The sequence below is a fragment of the Phyllostomus hastatus genome, unplaced genomic scaffold (genome assembly GCF_019186645.2).
Source record: "Phyllostomus hastatus isolate PE091 unplaced genomic scaffold, TTU_PhHast_1.1 phas_scaffold_1066, whole genome shotgun sequence".
Taxonomy (NCBI): domain Eukaryota; kingdom Metazoa; phylum Chordata; class Mammalia; order Chiroptera; family Phyllostomidae; genus Phyllostomus; species Phyllostomus hastatus.
In genome coordinates, this window is record NW_025334004.1 from 28,780,186 (window position 1) to 28,804,384 (window position 24,199).

The 24,199-nt window shown below is 46.6% G+C and overlaps 1 protein-coding gene across 5 annotated transcripts in view; it reads right to left on the reverse strand.

Moving 5' to 3' along the window:
• The window catches only part of ATE1 (arginyltransferase 1), a 108,277-nt gene that overhangs the window by 31,795 nt on the left and 52,283 nt on the right, over positions 1–24,199 (reverse strand). For all 5 annotated transcript variants that reach the window (XM_045854110.1, XM_045854106.1, XM_045854107.1 and 2 more), the window contains 2 exons: positions 23,177–23,358; positions 19,880–19,979 (listed from right to left, as the gene is read on the reverse strand). In XM_045854110.1, coding sequence (XP_045710066.1) covers positions 19,880–19,979; positions 23,177–23,358 — 282 coding nt within the window. The remainder of the gene's footprint in view (positions 1–19,879; positions 19,980–23,176; positions 23,359–24,199) is intronic.

Below are 24,199 nucleotides of genomic sequence, written 5' to 3' on the forward strand. Positions count from 1 at the left end.
CCACAAGCAATCTAAACTAATAAATGTAAATACAGAGAAGTCTAAAAAAATTACAGAAATTTCAGAGAAACATCTGTGACAATAAAGCTCTGAAGCGTCTTCAAATACTTTTTCTATTTTGGAAAAAATGATTTATATTTATAAGCCAATTATGTACCCCAAATCTAAAACAAAGACCATACAACAGATGCTAAAGAAAATTATTCACCTAAGGGTAATTTGGTAGACAACATTTAGTGAAAAATTTCAGGAATAATTCATTATAGAGGTTAAAGTCTAGACAGTGTTTTTCAAATATTTTATTATTATAACCTAGGTAAACACATATACAAGTATAAAACCAGAAACAACCCTTTTGCTATAGAATGCTCTTTTCCTGTATAGAATGCTTACCCATGTCATGTAATCCTTTACTCCCTATTCTACTATTTCGTTTTTTAAAAAACCACTGCAAAGAACACCGCTGCCTGAGGGCTCGCACTGTGACACACGATGGCTTTACGTCGGACAGGGCTCGATGCCGGCTCGCCGCGCGCCGGCAGCCACACGAAGCACCACTCAGACATACAGTGTGCTCTCAGAACCCAAAGCACTCAGAGGTCTGTAATCCAATGGAGAGACTACGTAAAACGTGCTCCAACGGATTCCTGCTTGAGAGGCTGGGGGAGAGAGAGCTCGAGGGGAGTGTGGCGTTTCGCTGGGAACTCAGCGGCCAGGCTGGACGAAGCCCAGGGCAGGACGGAAGGAAGGAGGGCGCTCCAGACGGAGGCTACGGCGCGAACACAGCCGCGGAGCGGGGCCTAGCACGACACTGCGAAGCAGGACGCGGCAGGGCTGTGCAGAAACGAAAAGGGAGCTCGGGATCCGAGTCTGGGAAGCCTCCAACACCACGTTTGAGGCTTCATTCTAGATGGAACGGGAGTGCCTGCTGGCTGAGAGCGCAAGTGTGCGAGGATGCCGACCGGAGCTCGGGTCTCCGATGGATTCCCCGAGTATTTGCGAACTGCCGATGCCCTACCGCCCTGCCCAGGGCAGGTCCAGGTGGTCCACGCGCTCGCCTATCACACAGTTCGCACCAGGGGAGTATGCCCATGCACGGTTTACTTAGGGAGTGAGATACAGCCAGATATTCCACGGACACCATCTCCACTAAAGCCATGTCATTCTCTCCATCAATTCAGAAACTGTTTTACTGGGGGAAGGGACAGAATTGTGTAAATCTGTTCATATTAGTAACAAATCTGCAAAACTACACAGCAGTCAAATCAGTGGTTGTAAATCTTTTCCCCCAATTTTGGTTATAAACCATTCTGAAAACCTAATAGGGGTTAATAAAGCTAAATATAAAAGCTAAAGATATAAAACTTCTGGGGGGAGGGGAGTTCATTTTCTTGAAATATACAAAAATTTCTTACTACACAAAAAAGAACCACAGAAAAAACCTGATGAATTAGAGTTCATCAAAATTACACACTGCCTTCAAAACATTATTAACAAAAAATAAAGCCAAAGATTGGGAGACTATTAACGAAAGATATATCTGACAACAGATGTATATCAAAAACATATAATTTAACCCAATAATAAGAATGCAATTTTTTTTAAAAAGGCAAAAGACACTTTGTCTAATATGCACATGAAAACATGTCCAATATCAGTTACCAGAAATGCAAACAAAACCTTAAGATACCACTGAAAACTCTCTAGAATGGCCAAGATTAAAAAAGACTGAAGAGCCAGTTTTGGCAAGGATTTGGGCTATCCAGAACGTGGAAACTGCTGGTTTAAAATGGTACAACCATCTGGGAAAAAATAGATATTCTTGCATACATCTACCATTTGTGCGTGTGTCTAGGATCAATCCCTTGCATTGGAATTGCTGGGCGCACGGGTTTTAGGTTTTATAGCACGAAAGCGTTTCCCACAGAAGCCGTGCTGCTCCGCAGCCCCAGCAGCGGTGCGGCGCGGCACGCCAGAGTGCTCATCCCCCCAGGCTCACCCACACAGGACGCTGCTGAAGTTTTTAGTCACCGCCGACGGGGGGAACGACAGTTCGCGCTGGCTGTGATCTGTATTGCCCCATCTTTCCACGTGTTGAAAGAACTTTGTTCTTCCTTTTCTATGAAGCTGGCCCATTGTGTTGTTAGGTTCCTGGTCTTTGCTTACTAAGAACTCTTCACACGCGAAGGAGGCTGGCCCTCAGTCTGTGAAATGTGCTGGGTCTTCCCAGTCTCCGTGTCCTCTGACTCTGTGTGCCCTGCTCTTTGTCATGCTGAAATCTAGTTAGGCGGTAAAGCATACCATTTTTGAAATACGGTGTCTGCCTTTTCCAATATAATTAAAAAGGCCACTATCACTCAAATATTACAAAAACATTTTCAAGTTTTTTCCCTAGTACTTTCATGGTTTCATAATTTTACATTCACGCTCCATCTGGAATTTATTTTGGTGTAAGGTAGAAGAAAAGGATCCAACCTAATTCTTCTCAGATGTTTACCAAATGGCCTCAACATCATTTTCTGAACAATCGTCATTTCCCCCACTGATTTAAAATACCTTTTTGATAACTTACTACATTCCCACAGATATTTATATCTCCTTCTGGACTTTCTATTTATTTGGTTACACTGATCTGTCCGTCTACTTGTGTGCCTGTGCCACACAGTTTTAACTATTAAAGCTTTACATTATATTTTAATACTGGTAGACCCCACCCATTGCTATTTGCTGAATTTTCTGGCTCTTCTTGCTTAATTTTTCTAGGATTCTGTATTTAGTATATAAAAATATTACTAATATGAACAAGAAAATAGTAATAAAAGTAGAATGATCTGTCTTCTCTATTGTGATGGCAAAACATAAGAGAACCCCAAGAATGTCTAGTAAAAAGAAAATACATGTATCATGTTAAGTTTAAAAAAATCCCAAACATAAACGACACCATTTGCTAATTTAAGGTGGAACTGAGAGGTGACTAAGATGCACAGATCAGGCATTGAGGGGCCGAGAGGGAGCAGGCTTCAACTTTGAGACTTTGCGGTTAAAATGGACATATTTCACGTGGATATGCAGACTCATCAACAGCTAACTGAGCCCCGTGTCTGGATCCAACAATGATGCTGGCAAAAAACACCCAGCCGATGACCACCGTCTGAACCTTCGCCATGTCACAGGTGCTGCAAACAAATGAACCGGTGCCCGTCTCTAGGGAATCCGTCCGCCGGGCGTGATGGACCTGGATGAAGTCCACACGAGAATACCCCCCAGGTGATCGTGCAAACTGTCCGGGGCTCCTAAAGTTGCACGATGTTCTATTTAAGGCAACACGTGCTCATAGCAATGGGTCAGATATTTTATTTTTAACTCTTTACTTAGTTTATGTCACTGAAAAACCGTAAATGTACTCATTTTAACTTCTGCTCATCAGCAAATATGATTTACAGATTAGATTAAAATGTTTTTTTCCCTAAGTATAGGCTTATTACAGTGCCACAAATATTCTCTCAAGCTGTCAAAGAATTCAAAGAATTTTATATGAAATAAAGCACTTTGAAATGTCATGCCTTAAACTTAGCTGGTTGAGAGTTAAGGGACCACAGCACTTAAAGTCCAGTTAAAGTTGCCATCTCGCAAATGGAAACGCAGGTCTGAAAGCCACGCTGCCTTTGCGGCTGGGGTGGGAAAATGAGAAATGTCTATGTTAAGAATGTAATTACTTAAGGATTTGGACATACTTTCCCATGTTCAGAGGGGAAAAAATACTTAATCAACCTCTAAGTACATTCCTTCACACTGGAACAATGAAGTAAAAGCAGATTAATTCTTTCCTAGGGTGCTCAACTTTTGGTAAGTAAGAAGAAATCTGAGTTACCATGAATTTTTAAAGGACTCTAAATTTGGAAGTGGTCTGACAGGGTTAACTCACAGTTTTTAGAGCGTTCTTGCAGTGTGATCTACAGCTGTAGGTGACGGCGCGCTCTCGACGCCCCCCCCCATCTGAGAAACACGCCCACCACGGACAGCGCTGGGGCACAACCGCACCCCGTGGGCGCGCGGCCCGGCCGAGGAGGGAGGGAGGCCGCAGCGCAGGAGGATGTGGTTCCAGGTGAGGTGCCTGGAAAAGGGAAAAGCTGTCTCCTAAGAAGCCTAGACACAGAGAAGGGAATGTATATTTTTCAGTACTAAATGAATTTCTGGTGAGGAAGAACTACTGCACTCCCAGTCCTCGAAGGGAGGTAAGTTCAGCAAACTGTGCTCTGTAATAGTCGCCAACTATCCTAACTCCCACGGCTGCTCACAGACTGCTCTAGAACCGAAAACAAACCCTTCTGTTTGTACAAACAAAGCACTTCTGTACCCTGAGTTGCCACAGAAAAGGGAACGTTTTGCTCAGAATATGATCATAATAGTCAACGGTTTTATTTTCTTTCAAGAAAACCACTTAGACAATCTATAAAATCCAAATTATACTACACTTCTCCCCACGAGAGAGAGAAAGAAAATTAAAATATGATCATAATATTTCAACCAACTTTACTAGGTTGTCATGGAATGAAATTCAAGGAAATGCCAAAGTTAAATCTAAAACACCAGCGAAAAGAAATCTAGCTAAGTACATTTCTTGTTCTATTTCTATTAAAAATAACTGCCTCTTCTGGAAGAGATCACACAATTTTTGTTTTTAGCCAATGGAATGAACAGGCATTCTTTTCCCTTGCATGCTTTGACCACAATTTGAAGAGCATTATCATACTGATCAAATTTTCTACCCTACAAAAGAAGGAGACTATCCTGGTTTAACACACGTATATTAGTCATATTTCAGCCTAAAAATTATATTCACTTTGGTAGCCGGAAGTTAAAAACATCTCACCACCATCTCTTAATGAGCATAATGAACACAGGTGTCTACAGTGCATATGAAAGGGACGGGCGTCCGGAAATTTTTCACTGGTGACGTCAGCGAGTTCTAATGAGAACACAACCAGTAACACTAAGAGACTCCCACAGTTCAGGTGTAACGAGTCAGCAACCTGGATTTTCAAAAGCAAAAGTTACATTAAGTAGATGGAGAAGGGGCAAAAAATGGTTCCAGCAAACTCTGGTAATCAATTTCTTTCAGTATTTTTTAAAGACGTAATTCACATAACATAAAATTCACCCTCTGATGGTATGAAATTCGATTGTGCTCAGTGTATGTGCAAGGCCGTACAAATCAACGTACTGCGTAATTCCGCAGCATTTTCATCGTTCTGGAAAGAAGCCCTGTACCGTCTGTTAGCGGTCACTCCCCGCCCCTCGCTCCCCAAGCCCCTGGAACCACTCATCTACGGCAGCCCATTTTTAAGGGGAATGCCTGTGGACATGGCCACACGTCCTGTCTGAGGCAGTGCAGAGGCCGAGGCCCAGACACGGCCTCCCGGGCCCTGAGTGAGGGGCCCATGCCCCCTTTCCGGCCCGTCCTGCACTCACTTCCTTCCTCCCCGCCTCCTCCCGCCCTGGCCGCACAGGCGCCCTGGCCGCACAGGCGCCCTGGCTGCTCCTGGAACACGTCAGGCCTGCTCCCACGTCCACGCTTCTGACTGCTCTCTCCCGACCTCAGGCATCCCCATGGCTAACCCTGTGGTCCACTGGAGGTTTCTGCTCCGATGTCGCTGCCGCAGTGAAGCTCTGCTACGTTTTTCTCTTCCTGAAGCTCACCTACAAGTTCTCTTCCACGGGACCCACTCTGTGCAACGCTCCTGTTAACTCACCATCGTCGGTTGTGCCCGTCGGACACTCCCTGCTGGAACGCAGAGACCGGGGCGGGTTTGGTCTGATTCGCTCGCTGACATACCCCCACCTGCTCGGTGAACAATGCGGGGTGAATGGACGATGATTCCGGCACAACGCCCCATCCATCTTCCACTGCCTCCTCCAAGTGCGACGGATGTCACCTCAGCACGCTGCCTTGCACACGGACACGCTCACACGAACCAATCGCTATCTGCTGAGGGCACAATGCAGCCCCACCGTATTTTTACTGTATAAGAATAGTTCCCAACCCTTAGGAATTCAAGGAATCATCGAATACTGAAAGTATAAAGGCATTATCATGAGAGGGTCCGTAAGAGTTACTGAAATGGAAAAGGGGTTCGCGTACTCAGGAGGGTTAGAAACTACTAATTCATGTCCATTTAGGTTTTGTTCCTCAAAACGGAAAACACTTTTCTTCTTATTTCACTGACACGCACTTTCTCAGTTTTTCACACGGTTTCGTCCTTTGAAAAGGAGGGGGCGATGGGACTTGAGGAAGCGCCCCTTCACCTGCCCGGAGGTGAGCGGTGACGGTGACGGTGACGATGACGAGGAGCCCCCTGCCACCCCCCCCCCCCGGTGTCTGCTGAGAACACGGTCCTCAGGACAACCCTGCGCATCTCCGGGAAGCCTCGTCATCTCCAGGGAGCCACGGAACCAGACACGTCTACTGCACAGACGGAATGAGATCACGCGATCGTGGTGATGAACTCAGAACTGGACTCCCAATTCCCCTTCTCTTTCTAGGCCTAAATTAAGAAATAGTCACAATTCTTCAAAGTGCTTTCAAAGTAAGTCATCTCAGAATCTTGGAAGTCGTAACAGTTCCGTCCGCACAGGGACCGCGCCCAGCATCGGGGTGGGGGAAGACGCGATGAGCCCGTGAGGCCGCCGCCGTGCGCCGGCCACTCCGCAAGCCCGTGCGGGCGCAGGCTCCGGGCGCGAGGGTGCGGGAGCCACAGAGGGGCCGCCACGGAAGACGGCACATGGCACACGGCACGGGCCACGGCCCCGAGCGGGCACGAGGACCACACGCACCCGGGGGCGGGGGCGGAACACAGAGGGGAGAGGACCAGCGTGCCCGCGAGAGCCCCGGCCGAGGGGCCTTTGCAGCGCGGCACCGCGGCTGGGAAACGCACCAGGCAGGCACCCGAGCGAGCGAACACGGACCACGCCCCGCACGGCCGGCCCCCTCCCGAGCTCCGGAGTGCGCGTCTGTCAGAAGGCCGCTGCGCAGGGGAAGAAATGAGAAACAACTGTTTCGACTCTGCAGACCGGTATGTGGTCCCGCCTCTCCGGTTGTGGGAGCTTCGAAACTGAATGCATCTTGAACTTCACATTCAAAATGTTAATGTTAGGTTACTCATAAAGAGCGACTCCATCTTTTCTTTGAACAAATGCCAGTTCCCATAAATTCACATTTATTACCAGTAGGTAGCTTTCTTCTTAACACAGAATGATGTATGGGAAGCAACTTCCAAGTTCATGAATGGATCCCATTGTAACCTGGTATTATCTGGAGAAACGCTATGAAACCCGTGGTTTCAAAATTACATTCTTGTTCCTTTTATCTTGCTACATCTTCCTAGAGTCCTATAGAAATTCTTCTTACAGCTGAACGTAAGACTGACCAAAAATGAAAGAAAAGCTTATTACTATTTACACTATAATAAAAAATTTCCTATAACCCTGAAGAAAGCACCAAAATAACCCATCCTTTTTAAACCAATTCTTAGTGTTAAAAGGGCTACTCTTTAATTGTAGTAAATCCAAATATATTATTTTAATTTCAAAAAGGCTTTACCATCTTTAAAAATCTTTTTTGTCCTTTATAAGACAGTTGTGAACCCCTATGTATTCAGGATTATATATTTGCAAATCTGACATGAAAGAATTCTCCTTGAATATTACAATTTCTTCGTATAAGTTTAAACAATATGCAAACGAGAAGTTATTTCTTTAATTAAAGAACGAGACTTATTTTTCTCAGAAAAAAAAAGAAAATCAGAGAGAAGAAATGCTTTCACATGATATTCGCCCAAGTGAGCGTTCTTGGCTGTTAATTGGAAACATCTGGGGATGGGCTCGGCCGATCGCAATAAAACTGAAGTTCCCAATTCACACCCTGCCATTTCGAGGGTATTTTGTTTTTACAGTTTTCAAATTAAAACCAAACGGACTTTCCTTTGAACTCTGGTCCTGAAGCAAAGATCTTTATGAGATTTCACTCTCAAGAACACTTTATAAATATTTTGAAAAATATGCAGGATTTTGTGAGTATTTGAGAAAAGGATAAGCCAGCAGTTTGTTTTGGAAGTTGAAAGTTCAAGTTAAATTAAAATGTAAGAACGTTCAGAGGCAATATTATTTAAATACAGAGAGAGAGAGGACCAGTAGCACTGAACAAAAAGAAAGATTAAAGTCTTTTAACAGTTAAAGCCGATATAGGTGTCCCATTTTTTTGCACTAAACCTGCTGATTTCACTAAAACCAATCACTTAAAGAGAAGCTGCACCACTACATAAACAAAACCAGTTCAAAACAACCCGTCGGAGCGAGCTGCGTCTCCGTCTCCGAGAAGGCGGGAGAGAACAGGGGCTTACGACGCCCAGCCTCCCCCTGAAAGACAACACCCATGGAGTCCCGTCCCCGAAGCACTACAGCAGACCCCTGCCCCCGGAGTTCATTACATAAACAGAGACTGACTTATCAGCCCCCAGGAGAGTGCTGGAGAAGTAACTCGAGCTGCTCTGTTTTCAGAAACTGTGTTTGGACTGCGCCCCGCTCAGCTGCGAGGCGAGCCAGGACCAGGAAGACAAAGGGCCTCAACATCGGAGCCCATCTGTGCTGCCCCAACCCTGCAGGCCCACAGATGCGCTCCATGTGCTGCCGGGCGCGGCTCTGAAAACGTGCAAATACATATTTTTCCCACTGACAAACAGAAGTGGCGGTTCTCTGTGTTTCCTTAATTAAAATCCAAGGGTTCGCAAAGGCTGCGGGACTTACTCTAAAGCTTCCTTAAGACTGGGCTATTTATTTTACTATTAGAGAATAATAAAGATTCTAATTCAGTTTTAATCACAATCTTTGCTTTTATTTTGGCAACCCTGGGTTAATCTTCTCTTCTAGAAAATACAAAGAAAGCTTGTGAAGAAAAGATTCAGGGAGTCAACTTACAGCCCAAATTTAATTTCAAACTGAAAGGGTCATAAGTTGAAAAGGATGAAGAGAAAGAAAAAAAAAAAGAAATAGAATGAAAGATTAAGCCAAAGAAAATAATAAAAGAAAAAAATGAAAAGCAAAATCCAAGGCTTCTTTAATTTTTGTTAAAGATTAAATATGTAAATGAGTACTTGTGTATGTGCGTGCTTGCATGTATATTAAACTCGGCCTTTGCCGCACGGGTAAAACAATCGGTTGAGGTGTCTGCTTTTTTAGGCGGCTGCTGGGAAGGCGGCACTGAGAATCACTGGTCCTGCCACTGCGGTGCAGCGAGGCCACCCTTACCTGCGCCGTAGCGAGGGGGGCCGGCCCCCAGCTCTCCCTCGAGAATCCACCTCCCTGCTGCCACCAGAGAGAAGGACTGGGCAGTTCCTCTATTCACCCTTCCGGGCTCTCTAATATCTAGAATAAAGTAGGATGACTCCTTTCTAAAAAAAAAAAATCTAGATTCCAGAAGCCTGTGATTTTAGTTACAGCTGATGGAAAATCACACACGACGAAAAGCCACCACGAGTTCATCAACGCTCTGAAATGAGCTTCGAGGTTGCTCAGCACGAGACACCTACCTGCAACGCCCTCTCGCCCCTGGTTCGGAGACACCGCGTGCATGGGGTGTGGGGTGCACAGCTGCACCCGTTCCCCAGCAGCCCCCCGGGGCACACCCGTCTCAGCACCGGCTGTGGGGCCCTCGGGGACTCCTCACCTGCTCTCAGCGCCTGCTGCACGTTTGATACCGATTTCCTTGGACTTGGCTTCACCTCCCCACCAGCTACCCCTTCCCCTCCCCAGGCAGAACCTCTCTGCCCCCCACCAGCGCCCCCTCATTACCCCTGCAAGTCAGCAGGTAATTTACTGAATGTCTACCACCTGCCAGGCTCCATGCTGACGTCACGGGCATGCCGTGGTGAACACCGCCACTGCAATTCCAGTTCTCAGGGCCCTCTGTGGAAACGCATCATCACGTACTAAGGCAAACGCGTGAAGAAGAGTATCCGTGCGACAGGGAAGCCTACTTTCGACTGGGCTGGGTGGCGGAGTGAGCGGACACCTCCGCTCAGGGAGCTGCAGCAACCTGCTCGGAGCACAGTGCCACCTGCCGCGCTTCTCCCACTCGGTGCCGCCTCCCCGCCCCTCTCCATGGCCCTGGCCTAACGCGGCCCAGGAGCTGGAAAGGGCAAAGTGTTTCTTTGCCTTCCTCAGGCCCGGGCAGAAGTCCCTGTGGGAACTGAGTTCTCAACGCACACTTACTGAGTACTCGTCAAATTAATCTAAATTGTGTCATGCTTTATCCCTTAAAAATAGAAAATCAGACAATTTTAAAACTAGAAGAGCCTTAGACCTGCCTCGGTAGTACTCAATCTCATCTTCATATTTCAAAAAGGGGTGGGGAAGAGAGAAAAGTTAACCTGAGGGCCAGCTGGTTAAGTGGCTTACTGGCTAAGCTATGACTAGAAGTCTGATCTCAGTATTTCCTTTCTTTTAAAATTCCCGAGCTGAAATTAGACATTAAGACTGAACATCTAAGGTGTATCAGCAACGGTCCTGTTTGTGAAGATCTGACTAATCTGAGTCACTTAGGAAACACATCAGGGCCTTTATTTTTCAACATCCGTTTTTCAGTTGATATGCCTTGAGTCAAACAAATGCCAGAAACAGTTCATGAAAAACACTCGGCTTAAAAAAAGTCGGGGGACTGTCTCTGATGGATCACGTCTCTAACTAAAGCTATTATATTTTTCCAGTAAACATTTTTCAATGCCTGAAACCCTTAATCGTAAAAGTCTGTTTAATTACACCCGTGAGGGAAATAAGAAGTTAGCTGTAACCTCATATTTATCCCAGGGGTGTGATTTTTGGTAATCATTCCTTTTTTTCTGCCTGATGGAAAATTCATCACAAATGATTTAAACGCCTCAAGTTCAAGGATAACCTTTCCCCCCTCAACCGTGCAGCCGCAGGAGCCCTGGGACAACTCACACCCCGTCGCCCTGAATGCCATCCCCGGCGAGGAGGGGCCCGGCCGAAGGCTAACGGAGCAGCTCCGCGGGGCAGCCGCGCTGCCGCGAGCTCAGAAGACGACCAGGAATTCGCTTCCTCCCTTTCTCAGTGGTCATTTGTGTCAGGAGAAACACAGCCACTTTTAACTTAAACACAGTTATTCACCGAGTGGGAAAACCAAGTCCATTCACAGAATTTTAGAACAGTTATTTAGTGAAGAATTTATCATGTTACAAACACCAAATCATCTTGGATGACACTTGAGAAAGGCTTACTTATTCATTCCACCTAAGACATCCAGCCTAAAATATCATATTGGTCCAAACTCAATTAACCATGTCGTTAGAACAGAATTTAAAGACCCTCCGGACGGCAGTAATTATTAATGTCTCTATAAATGTTACACTACTCATTGTTAGCCCATTCTAAAACTACACACACACCAAACAGAGAAAACCTTCACGATGTAACGATTTTTAGTATTTTATGTGTGGCTTGCAAAGGGCTTAATTTTAAAATACATATATATCCCTGGCTGGTGTGGCTCAGTGGATTGAGTGCTAGCCAGTGAACTGAAGGGTTGCCAGTTTGATTCCCAGTCAGGGCACAAGCCTGGGTTGTGGGCCAGGTCCCCAGTGGGGGACGTGTGAGAGGCAACTACACATTGATGTTTCTCCCTCCCTTCCCCTCTGTCTAAAAATAAATAAATAAAATACTTTTGAAAATAAAACAAAATACATATATAAAGGGAAAGTTATCAACAGGTAAACCATTAAGTTTCTTCTATGATGGTGGCTATGTGACTATACACCAAAAATGCATTATCTTAAAATTTAAGGATTCAATCATCACCTTTACATCCAGTAACAGTCTGAAGGGATCAAAGCAGCCTAATTATCATGTCAGAACTCTCTGGAAATAATATAAATAAAATTGAAGCTGAAATCTACAACTTCCAGATGTGGGCAAGTATGATTTTGACAAGTCACTATTATGCAGAGCCTGAAATCACGGCACGTGTACGGTTTTGGAGCGCTGAGAATGTCTGGAACGAGCGATCCACAGCCCGTCTGCGAGCTCCCAGGGACGCCGCCTCTGAGCAGCCCCGCGTGGCGCAGAGCCCGGGCCCGAGTCCACAGGCAGGCAGAAAGAACCAGGAGAGACCGGGGACCCCTGAGGACCAAGTAAAGGAATCTGGATTGAACAGAACTGTGTTAGAAACCACCGATTTTCCAGCAAAACAATTCTCCCACATTGTAGACTCCCTTGCACAGTTCTGCGGTGGAGGCTGGACCCGGGACAGAGGGGGGTTGCCGCAAAGACACCTGGGAAGGCCCTCCCCAGGTGGACGCCAGGCGGACGCCAGGCGGTCTCTGCGTCTCTCTCGGCGTTGTCATTTCCGACTGACTGAGGCCTTTCCAAGGTAAGTTTGCTACTCAAGGCGGCTTCCCGTGGGCTAATGCCGCAAACACAGACAATGAGGTTCTGAAAGTGCCAATTATAAAACCCTTACAGCTGCCTGCCTGGGTTTCACAGAGTGAAGACGTAAGCAGCAGGAGAGCACGGACAGGCGCAGGAAGAGGAGGAGGCCTGAGCCGCGGTGGAGGGCCCTGCGCGAGGGACGGCTGGGAGCCGGCCTCCCTCTGACCGCACCGCACGGCAGAGCGGCAGGTGAGGGAGACAGTGAACGCGTGTGCACACGTGCACACGTGCTTCCCTGAAACAGCTCAGTGCCCACAACCAGCCTTGGGCGGGCCAAACGCCTCTGTCCCCACAGAGCTGAGAGTGAGTGTAACCCCCCACCCTAACACATGCAAGCCAATAGCGTGCCCTCTGAACTACAAAAGACGAACTGAATTCAGCTGCTAGGGCAAGAGTAATTCAATTCACTTGGTTATTATGAAGCTTGCACTTTCTTTTTACTTCTACAAAGCAAGGAAAACAGAGTGATTTATAAATACTAAAAACAGACTCTACCACGCACATCAGAACTAGAAAAAGAAACATCGCACTGTGGAAATGTTAACCTTATTTGCTGGGACTGCTCCTCCAAGGGGCCTCGAGATTCGCTGGCTAGATCTCATCGTACAAAACCCTAAATTACCTTAAGTTGACACGAAGGCCACACATAAGCCTCCCCAAGAAAATTTAAGACAGTCCTGGGGTCATCAAAGAGTCTCTGGCTGCACAGGGTCATGAATGAGCACGAGAAGGTCCTCTCCGGTGTGTCACGCAGGATACTGTATTTCAGCACTGTTACGGGGAGCCTAACATTAATCTTTCTGACGATTCCTCCCTGACAGCAGTCATCACCACGTTACCCCGGTAGCTCGGCCACTGTGGAGCCCTGCAGGCTCCAACGGCCGGCTTCCGCAGGGTTTCCCAACCCTCAGCACCACTGATGCTTTGAGCCAGAGAGTTCTTTGCTGTTGATTCATTTTCTGGGCGCTGGGGACAGTGACAGGTAAGAAGACAAGGTCTGCTCAAGGAACTGATGAGCACGGACCACGTCTGACCCTGTTCCTCCTGCCGTGGCGTCTGGCATGCGTTTCGTGCCGAGTGGGCCCCCCCACCAAGCACGGACTGGCCCTGTGCACCTACACCCAACTAGAGCTCAAGGACAGTGGCAGAGAGCGCACTTAGAAATGTGAGAGTTCGCCGAAACAGAGAGCCCCCGCTCCTTGCCGGCTCCGGCTCACGGGGAGTGGGGCGGGTGGGGCTCCAGGGAGCGGAGGCAGAGAGGGGCTTCCCTGAAGACCTGGCGCAGAGGCTGGGTCTGGAAGGGAGGCTGCGGGCTGCACGTGCACAGGTGAGGGAGCGAGCGTTCGGAAGTGAGAGACAGCGTGCAGGAAGGCAGGTTCAAGGTGTATAAACGCGTGCCCACAGTCAGGGGACACAGAGGGAAGCAGACCAGCTTCCTCAGCAGGTCAGGACGGAGCTCGATCGCTAGTGTTTTTCAAAAGCTCCAAAGAGGATCGAAGTTGTGAAGGGTTAGGAATCGTGGACTCCACCGAGGTCTCTATTTCATTGTGGGAAAAGAAATGAGAAGAATGGGGAAAATAAGGAACAGAACTACATATGCTTCTAGTCCCCAGTTAATATTTCCCTTTAATTAATATGCAAACATTTTAGGATTCTCCAAAATTAGAAGTTCTATATACCTCATCATAAATCTGATAAACAGAGCCAGTTATATGCATTTCAATTCTTCAAACTCCCATTTGTGTTGCTGAAAATAAAATGTGAGTTCATGGAAACTCTGGGCAAACTGACCACAATGAACTTCAATTTTCTAATCGGTAAAGAGAAGCTCAGAACACAAGACTGAAAGGAACTGCTTTTGACTCTGATGTGGCAAAATCTGACATGTGACAATTTTAAAAACAATAATTTGTGATGAGCACTGAAATTTTTTTACCTCCCACTGCCAGCAGGAGGCCTCAAAAATCCCTTACTAAAATCATTCCGTGGTCATTTTTTCTCCTGACTCTGTCTAACGCTGGACATTTACCACCAGGAAAAATACCTGTTGCAGTGTTCTGTCCTGTGCTGTGGGTGACTGATGAGATCATCTGTATTTCCTGCAGACCAGCAGTAGCAAACTCACTACCACGTGGACCCGAATGCATCACCCTGGGCTGCAAGACTGTAGTAAAGCGACGTTTGCTAATTTGGTCAGAAAACCGAAAGGCTTGGGAGCTTGGGGGGTCTCAGCGGCACGTGACTGTGCAGATGCGGCTCTGTGAAGTCCACTGTTTTTGTAGGTGCCTTATAACAGCAACGCCGACTACCTCCTTTTCGGCAAACGCCCGCAGAATTCCAGGGCTGCTGCTAGACCACAATCAGGCCGAGGCACCGAGTTTAAGAATGATCAACCACAGATGAATTGGCCTTTTGTTCCTTTTCCGACATTGCTGAACCCTTTCTGCAGTTTCAACTACCTGACGTCTGGCCATGTCATGATGCTGAAGCCGGCAGCCTGAAGTCGTGTTTACTCTGGCCTACGGACCCGTCTGCAGAAAGGGGTCAGTCAGAACACCTCCTCAGACCGCAGGAGGGCCTTGCGGAGGCACTCTGAGACACCGTGCAGAAGAAATCCTGAAAAAACTGTACCCAACACCGTTTCTGTATGTGCCAATTTTCCTCTCAAAGGAAACCGAGTATCTTTGAAATGTATGGGAAGGGGTCAAGATAGAGAATATAAATTAAGCTTTACATGCAAATATTGAACATTTTGAAAACATAAACTTAATTTTAAAAAGGCTTAGAAAACAAACAAAGCATATTTACAACAAAAGTTCAATTTAAAAAGTATGTATAACCATGATGTATAAGTCCACGCCAACGGCTCGGTTTAAAAGCACTGGTTGCTAGGCAGGGTGAGAGAGAACAAAAACCTGGTCGGGCGCGCACCCCCTGCAGTGCCACGCGCTCCAGGAAGTGCCTCTCCCCGCCCCAAACCACAGCTGCCCTGGGACCATTCCATCCCCTCGAGAGAGTGCTGCCTGGGGCCCAGACCAGAGGCACAACTCTGACAAATGAGATGAGTGACGTGGGCTGGGAGGTCTCTTGGTAAGGTTTTCCCTGATCTTCCAAAGGGATGCAGACCACTTCACACACACACTGGAAGGGCCACTGTCAAAACTTCAAACAAAGCCAGAAACACCACGTGTCGGTGAGGATGTGGGGAAACCAGAACCCGCGTGCACTGCTGGCAGGAATGTGAAACAGGAGGGCCGCTACAGAAAGCAGTGTGGTGGCTCCTCAAAAATGTAAACATAAAATTACCATGTGACCCAGCAGTTGCATTTTGGGGTACAGGTGCAAAAGAATAGGAACTTGAACAAGATATTTGTACACATTCACAACAGCCGAAGGTGGAAGCAATTCAAATGTCCATCAACAGATGAATGCATAAACGAAATGTGGCCTGTACATATAGAAGAATTATTATTCAGCCTTAAGAAAGAAAGTTCTGACATCTGCTCCAACGTGGATGGGCCTTGAGGACAGTGAAACAAGCAAACCAGTCACACGGAGATGGACACCGCACGCTTCCCCCTGTGTGAGGTCCCAGAGCAGGCACAGGCGCGGACAGAGAGCGGACTGGCGGCTGCCGGGGCGGGGAGAGGAGGGGCGCTTACTCAATGGGTATCGAGTTCCAGTTCTGCACCATAAAGAGAGTCCTGGAAATGGATTAACTAACACCTGTGAACTGCGTCATTAAAATAGTTACAGTGGTAACTTTTACGTGTAATGTGCCACAATTAAAATAACTGTATAAACAAGAGACGGAGGAGAGGAGAGGCGAGGAGAGCACGTTATTCCTGAGTTCAGCCACGACGGACGGCCCGCGGTGCCCGACGGCCACCTCGGAACTGCGCGAGGAGCGCACGGGAGGGCGGGCCTCCCTGAGGACGGCGGTCAGAACGCTGGGCACTCCCTCCCGCTCCGGCAGGATAGCTCCTCCAAGAAAAAACTCTTCTGAGTTGAAAATATACCTTCCGTTCATTTCAGCAATTCCTGAGTCCCACGCTGATACCAGTGGACGCTAAAACAGTAGCACCGAGTCCCACTGAGGTGGCCACTGCTGTAACAGTTAATGTGAGCAATGACAACGGCAGATCGAGACAACTTCCTTCCAGTGGTGACTGTCCGCTAGCTCTCATCACACTCCTTTGTAACCGCGCCGTACCTTACATCTGAGACTACGGCCGCAGGTAAAACGTGTCTTACGTAACGTGTGTGTAAACCAGTCTTGGACACACAGACAGGCACACAACAGGAAACCAAAAGAAAGCAGGGAACGTGGTGCTCAAGGCCATAACCGCTACAAACCACGGCCACAGGCTCTCTGGGGGGAGCTGAGCCAACACCGCGAGGGGGACCGCTACAAACCACGGCCACAGGCTCTCTGGGGGGAGCTGAGCCAACACCGCGAGGGGAACCGCTACAAACCACGGCCACAGGCTCTCTGGGGGGAGCTGAGCCAACACCGCGAGGGGGACCACGTGCAGCTTCCACCTCGCGGGTGCTCGCCGCCAGCAAGAGAAACAAAACGAAACTCTGTCATCATGTCACGAAATGTCTTGCAGGCTCAAGTCAGGGTGTAAAATAACATGCCTCACAAAGATGAACTGTCATAAGCCCAAACGGCACATCTCAAGGTATGACTGACTGCACGGCGAAATTCAGTGACTTTGCAAAATTTTCTCAAGGGAGCCCCTGGAAACTTCTCTGATCAGCTCAGCTCAATGCAGGACATGAGTCTGCACAGCTCAACACAAAATGATTCCCACCTACAGGGAAATTCCGCATCTAGTGATTTCTACCCGACCCCATGTGTTTTAGTCATCCACTGCTGAGTAACTAACCACCCCAAAACCTAGTGGCTTAGAACACTAATAACTGAAAATTCCTCGTGATTCTGGGAGCTGGCTACAGCTCAGCTGGGGGTTCTGCTGCTCTCTCTCGGGCCCCATCGTGCAGCTGCATCCAGCCAGGGGCCTGGCTGGCGCCGAAACACCCGAGACGGCTCCAGGCCTCCCAGGTGGCCTTTCTCTCCTGCAGGGGAACTGGACCTTTTACATGATGGCTGGCTCCCAAGACAAGAGGAGGAGAGAGAGGCCAGCCCTCTTAAGTCACAGAGAGCTACATCCACAGAATCCATCAGTCAGTGCGAGTCCCGAGGCCAGCCCGGCCCAAGGAAACGATCTACCTCCGGCGGACGAAGAGCATGCACACGCAGAGCGAGGGGAAGTGGGGAGGGCACCCTTGGACACTGTCCATCAAGCCGCAGTCCTCCCTACACACGATGACAGACTCGTCATGTCAGCGTGCCTCCGCGACAGCTCATCACTCAGCAGAGCACGGTGGGTAAGATCTGCTCTCATGTGTCTCAGACCTGCTGTTACATACCTTAGTTTGCTCTAAGTATGTTTTACTGTGCGGATCATGCCTTAACATGTCTAAACCTACACAAGAAAATCCAGATGAAACCCCTCTCGAGTTTCAGGCACAGGTACGTGTCTCTAGGTGCCACTGCATGCACCTGTGTTACAACTACCCGCGTGCCTCCCGGCTGCAGCCTCCACTCGGGCGGAGCCCTCACCCGCGCTGCCTGCAGTGGCATTCCCAGGGCCTCACGTGTGCTGGGCTGTTAAAGGGCTGTTCCTTCTTAGTTACTGAAAATCACTGCTATTTAAAAACATGTTCCTTCTTTAATACCAGATAGGAAAACTCCTGTAGATTTTTCCATGTATATTTTACAATGACAGAAAGCGTGTCCTTCATTATCAATGCTTGAATAGTTAGGCTCTAAGAAAGATAAAATTTTAACTACTATTATAGTTTTATGCTAAATTTACCCTCACTCAAACTTGAAAATGAGAGGTTTTACAACAGTGTACGACTCATTTTCTGGGAATTACCTTTCATTGGTCTCTAGTTCTAGACCTTCAGCTTGTAGCGAGAAATGTTCGTGCCTGCACCAACATCTCTCTTACAGTTGTGAGCAGCACGCTGTCTGATTGAAAATCCCATTGTTCTAAGCAGTTGTGCTATTCCTTCATAACTGAGGGTTCTCACTTCCTCAAAATATAAGAAAATAACATTAACTGAAATAAAAATATACTGACTCCTCAGTTACCTAGAATGACTCATCTTCAACCATAATGCAAAAATAAATTTCTTAAACTAACAATATAAAAATTAAAGTCACTATGTTCTTAAAGACCCAGAAGTGTTCCAACAACTGTGCCAGGAAAATGCTGGCTTTAAAAAATTTAGTATTCACATATATTATCATTATTACCTCACAAATATCTACAAAGTCACTCCCAAGAAGACATACTATAAATACAATGATTGAGTCCCCTCCCTTTCACTCGGGGCTATAATCTAATTTTAAAGGTTGTAACAGTGTATCCAAATTCCCAACAGAGATCAATTTTGGGGACTTGAAAGTGAGAAATTAGGAATCCTGAATTCTAAGTTATTCTCAAAATAGTTCTACTATTCATATTTTTACTCATTAATATGGGTATCTTAAAAATTAGTAAGATAAATCAAGTTTAGTAGCATTAAAGAAGAACTAGCCTACAGATATTATTAAAACACTGGAAAATGCCAGCAAAATTACTAGGTACTATTTCCAATAACATAACATTTGAATTTCTTAGCCTGTCAGTAGCAACAGGAAATCACAAGTTGAAATTAACAATTTATAAACTTACTTTGCTTCTGAAACTTATTTCTTAGAACACCACTCCTATACTCTGCATATACACGGATGAATACTAAGTTATTTACACTGCTGTTTACATTGTTAGGGGCAGACAGGGACACACACCCGTCACGTGGCTATAGCTGCGAACAAGGCTGACCAATGAGCCTGTGACTCCGCCCAAACTCCTGTCCTCCTCCTAGAAGTGTCAGCGCTCCCTCATTTTAGACTTTATGGAGGTGGGTCCCTTCAAGCCCGTAACGCTGCTATGGTGATGGCTCAGCTAATTCCTGTGGCAGAATTATGATCCACTCCCTCAACTTCCTGAATTCTGAACTGATTTTCCTTAGGATCCATCTGAAAAATCATGTGAATTATTTTACCCAGAACAGCTAGGATTTCTACATGTTCAGTTAATTACTGCAGATTATCCTATATCAACAAGCAATAAGTACCTATGTGTCAGCACATTTCAAAGCAATAAATAAGATTCCAGGAAAAGTTTGAAACATGTAAAAATAATTCATGATTTACATTAGAAACATACAAGCAAGTTAAACTATGATGATGAGGAACTACAAAAGTACTAACTTTCATAACCTGAATCTACAGCAGACTCATATGTGAAACCAATTTTACCTTATATCTCATCTTGGGACATGAGTGAATGTAGAAACCCATATAATAATAGCTGAGTTGAGGTGTTTTTTCATGCAGCTGCTTGGTGAAAGCAATTTCCCTGCCAAAAGAACAAAGATGAAGATACAGTTAAATCTAGTTCCAACATTCAAAGTACTACGTAATTTGATGACAAATATTTGATAAAATTTGATAGTAAGCTATCAAGAAAATCCAAGTGTTGAAAGGATTGAATAGTTGAATCCAAACTATTTTAAAAACACTATAAGATTATTTTCACTAAAAAGACACCAAAGAAACTCTAAATTATTTTGAGCAAATGCATCTAAGTTCAGGTTTTATGCTTTCTTGGGCATAGATAGTAGTTCACCTGAAATCTAAATAGCACAAAATCAAAGAGACCTATTTAATACGGCTCATTTTTATTCATTAAGCAGACAGGTAACCTCACCAAATGCTTCTCCCACGCCCTGGGTTGGGATTACACTTACATGAAATCCAGCCTCCCTGCCGGGAGCACAAGTCCTGCTCCCTCTGCCCCCCCCAGCGATGCCGCCTGCCTCTCCACCCTCCTTGCACAGCACCGTCCATCCAACCCGCACCCTAACCCCTGAGACCTTCCCTCTCTGTACTCCCGCCACCTCGGGGTGCACAGGCCGCTGCCCCTTTACCCAGACTCCTCCCCTCAGGTTTCTTCCACAGCCGGCTCCTTTTCTTCTCTCTTTGGATCCTCAAATGTCCCCTATTCAGAGAGGTCCTTCCTAACCACCTGTGCAGAAACAGCCTCAGGCCCACCACGACTTCACTTTGGCCGCAGCCCCACAGAGTACCCAGCCCTCTGTTCTGGGTTTCCCGACTTGCCGCTCTGACAGCGCCGAAAACCGTGTCTGGTGTATTAACTCCACAAACGCTGTCCGGACACAGAAGTAGGACTCGAGCCAACTGCTGCTGAACAACCTACTCACAGTACTACACGTCATCTCTCAGAAAAGCAAAGGCCATGATCAAGATCTCCAGTTCGGGGTACATGTACACAGTGGAATTCTATGCAGCAGAAAGAAAGAAGGACCTCCTACCCTTTGCAACAGCATGGATACAACTGGAAAGCACTATGCTAAGCGAAACAAGCCAGGCAGTGAAAGACAAATACCATATGATCTCACCTTTAACAGGAACCTAAACAACAAAACAAAGAAACAAGCAAAATATAACCTAAGACACTGAAATAGAGGACAGGCTGACAGTGACCAGAGGGGAGAGGGGAGGGAATTTCAGGGGAAAAGGGGAAGGGTTTACAACAGGAACAAATTTAAAGGACACATGGACAAAAACTAGGGCTGAGTGGAAATGGGAGGGAGGTGGGGAGGGCTGGGTGGGTGGGCTGGGATGGAGTGAAACATAGAAAATTGTATTTGAACAATAATTAACATAAAATTAAAAAAAAGAAAAAATGATCTCCAATTCGAACAATTTTTTAAATCTGCAGACTAGATTACATAAAAATCTATACTGATTACAGACTAAAATACACAAATCTACATTTCTTAAGTGACCGCTCAAGAAACTGAAGAAACGGAGAGAAAAGTGCCTCATCAGGGTTCACCGAACTGCATTACAATCAGTAGTGGCATTGGCAACGTGCAACCTGCTCCCCCACCTTTGCTCTGAGATGTCGATCCCCTCGCTCTTTCCCCCTCTCTAGCCTCAGCAACTCGCGGGGCCTGCTAGCACGGCTGGGAGGGGCCCGGCTGCAGCCTCGGGACAAGCGCCCGGCTGTGTTTGGTGCTCAGGCCCCGCTACCGCCCCAAAGCTCTCTAGCTCTGGAACTTTCAAGAGCAATGCCAAACAGTAAGCCGAACTCTTTCTAACTGTGCTGGGAATTAATTATTTATCTCAAATGCAGTATGATTTCTACATCTTTTCATTATTGAGACATGAAATAACATTTCATACACGGGACGGGATGTATTATGTAGAAATCAACATAATTCCTAATATTTATCTGCAAAGTCTAGATAAATCCATAGCTATGCACTGTAAAGTGATAGATACAAAAATGACACAAAAATGGCAGTAATTTCAAAGTATTAACTGATTTTTGCTACAAAAAAAGTATCTTCTGAAATAAGTAGAATACACTTGTAAAGTACAAAATGTGACTGCTTCAAATTATCAGTTCCAATTTCAGTTATATCACCAAGAGTCACGAGTATTTTTAGTTTATTTAAAATGCAATTAACTGCATGAGAAGAATGAGAGAGTATTACAGAGATCAGTTGTAGCCACTGCACAACGTAAATTTGCTCTAACTTGGCAGGAAGAGACAGGCTGGGTTGAAAACACCAAGATGGAGAACTTCTTCATATTGTGGGCCATTGAAACACACACACACACACACACACACACACACAAAATCAATCATGGACCACACTTAAAAAAAAAATCAAATAGTGATTAAAGAAAAATGTCAAATCTTCTGTTTTTATAATTCAAAAAAGCACACACACAATAACTAAAATAATCTCAGAGTATATTTTACCATGATGTAAAAACGTGACCACTAGACAGAAAGACTGGGAAACGCAAAGAGAAAAGAGTGACACAACGACCAAGAGGGAGAAAAAGAAAGACTGGAGCCCCCAACGGAAAACCTGCTCTCGATTCTCCTCCCCCTCCCCCACCACGTGCCTGCGTAAGCAAGCAAGAGTAAATGCAGAGACAAGTGTTTCCACGGAGGAAGACCCCAACCTCTTCACTACTCGGGCAATGGAGGTGTGCTGCGGCGCACGCAGGTGCAGCCACGGACACACACGGGAAATCGCCGTCTGGTGAAGGTCACGCAGTCACGCACAGGCAGGGACTGCCCGGTCCTGCTCTACCACTTTATACGGCTACGTATTTCTTCCAACGAACACTCACCGCTTCAATTCATTTACACCAGACCCGTTCAACCTTACTAAGAAATACACAACAGTGATGATGAGAAAAACGTGACACTTAGGGAACGCTAAGTGGTTCTGCAGGGAGCTCACACGAACGCACAAGCGAGACAACAGCAGCCCCACAAGGACAATAACCCCTCACACACTGGGCTGCACGGCCCTCGGAAAGCTGGGAGCTACCTAGACGCGGGCCTCAGTTCTGAAAGTGGTATTTCCAAACGCCACCGCATAAGAGCCCACCACAGCAATAAACTACTACACACGATCACAGGAGGGCTTCTACTGTTACACGATGAAATGCAATCAAAACGGCGGCCTATTATACGACCCAGCACAACCGTGAAAGCAACCTTACCGTAGTGCAGAGTAGACCCCCAAGGAGAGAAACGAATAATCGGGGTCGTAGTACAGATACACAGAGGACACGCAGTACGGAAGGATGTCAATCACCCCCACGGCAACGATCCTGCCGTCAAGCCAATACTGCTGGTGAAATGAGCCATAACCACAGTCTGGTCCATTCGGGGGGTTCTCTGCCTGTGGAAGAGCAGACACGCAAACGTGAGCAGCTTGTCATAAAACACGTATCTGATTAAACTACTGCGGTACTCAAAAATACAAGACTTTTACATTCAACAATAAGCAAATAACCCATCTGACAAACAGGCAAAATACCTGAGCAGACGCCTCACAAAAGAGTACGTACAACTGGCAAATGAGCATATGAAAAGATGCTCAACATCATCTGCCGTCCGGGAACTGGAATTTAAAAAACAGCGGGAAAGCACCACACACTGTTACAACGGCTGAAACCCGGAGACCGGAATGCTGACGGCCGAGGGGGGCGCCGAGCCGCCGCAGCTCTCGCCCACCGGTGGTGGGGGCGTCAGCCCGCAGCCCCACGTCGGAGGCGGTTTGGGCGAGCCTCACAAATCCAAACAGTCTTACCGTACAAAACAGCAATCGGGCTCCTAATTATTTACCCAATTAGTCTGAAAACTTGGGTCACACAAAAACCCAAAGGCCTGCCCTGCTGGTGTGGCTCAGTGGATTGAGCGCCAGCCTGCAAGCCACAGTTCCGGCTCCGGCCTGGGTGGTGGGCCAGGTCCCCAGCGGGCAAGGGGCAACTGACTGATGTTTCTCTCCCTCTCCTCCTCCTGTCCTACCCCTTTCTCTAGAAATAAATAAATATACTCTTAAAAATAAAAACCCCCAAGGCCTACACACAAATGTTTATCACAGTTGTATTCATAATCTACAAAAACTGGAAGCAACCAAGATATTTTTCAGTAGGTGATCAACTGTGGCACATCCATTCCCTGGAATATTATTCATCAATAAAAAATTAACTATTGATACATACCGTATGATTCCAATT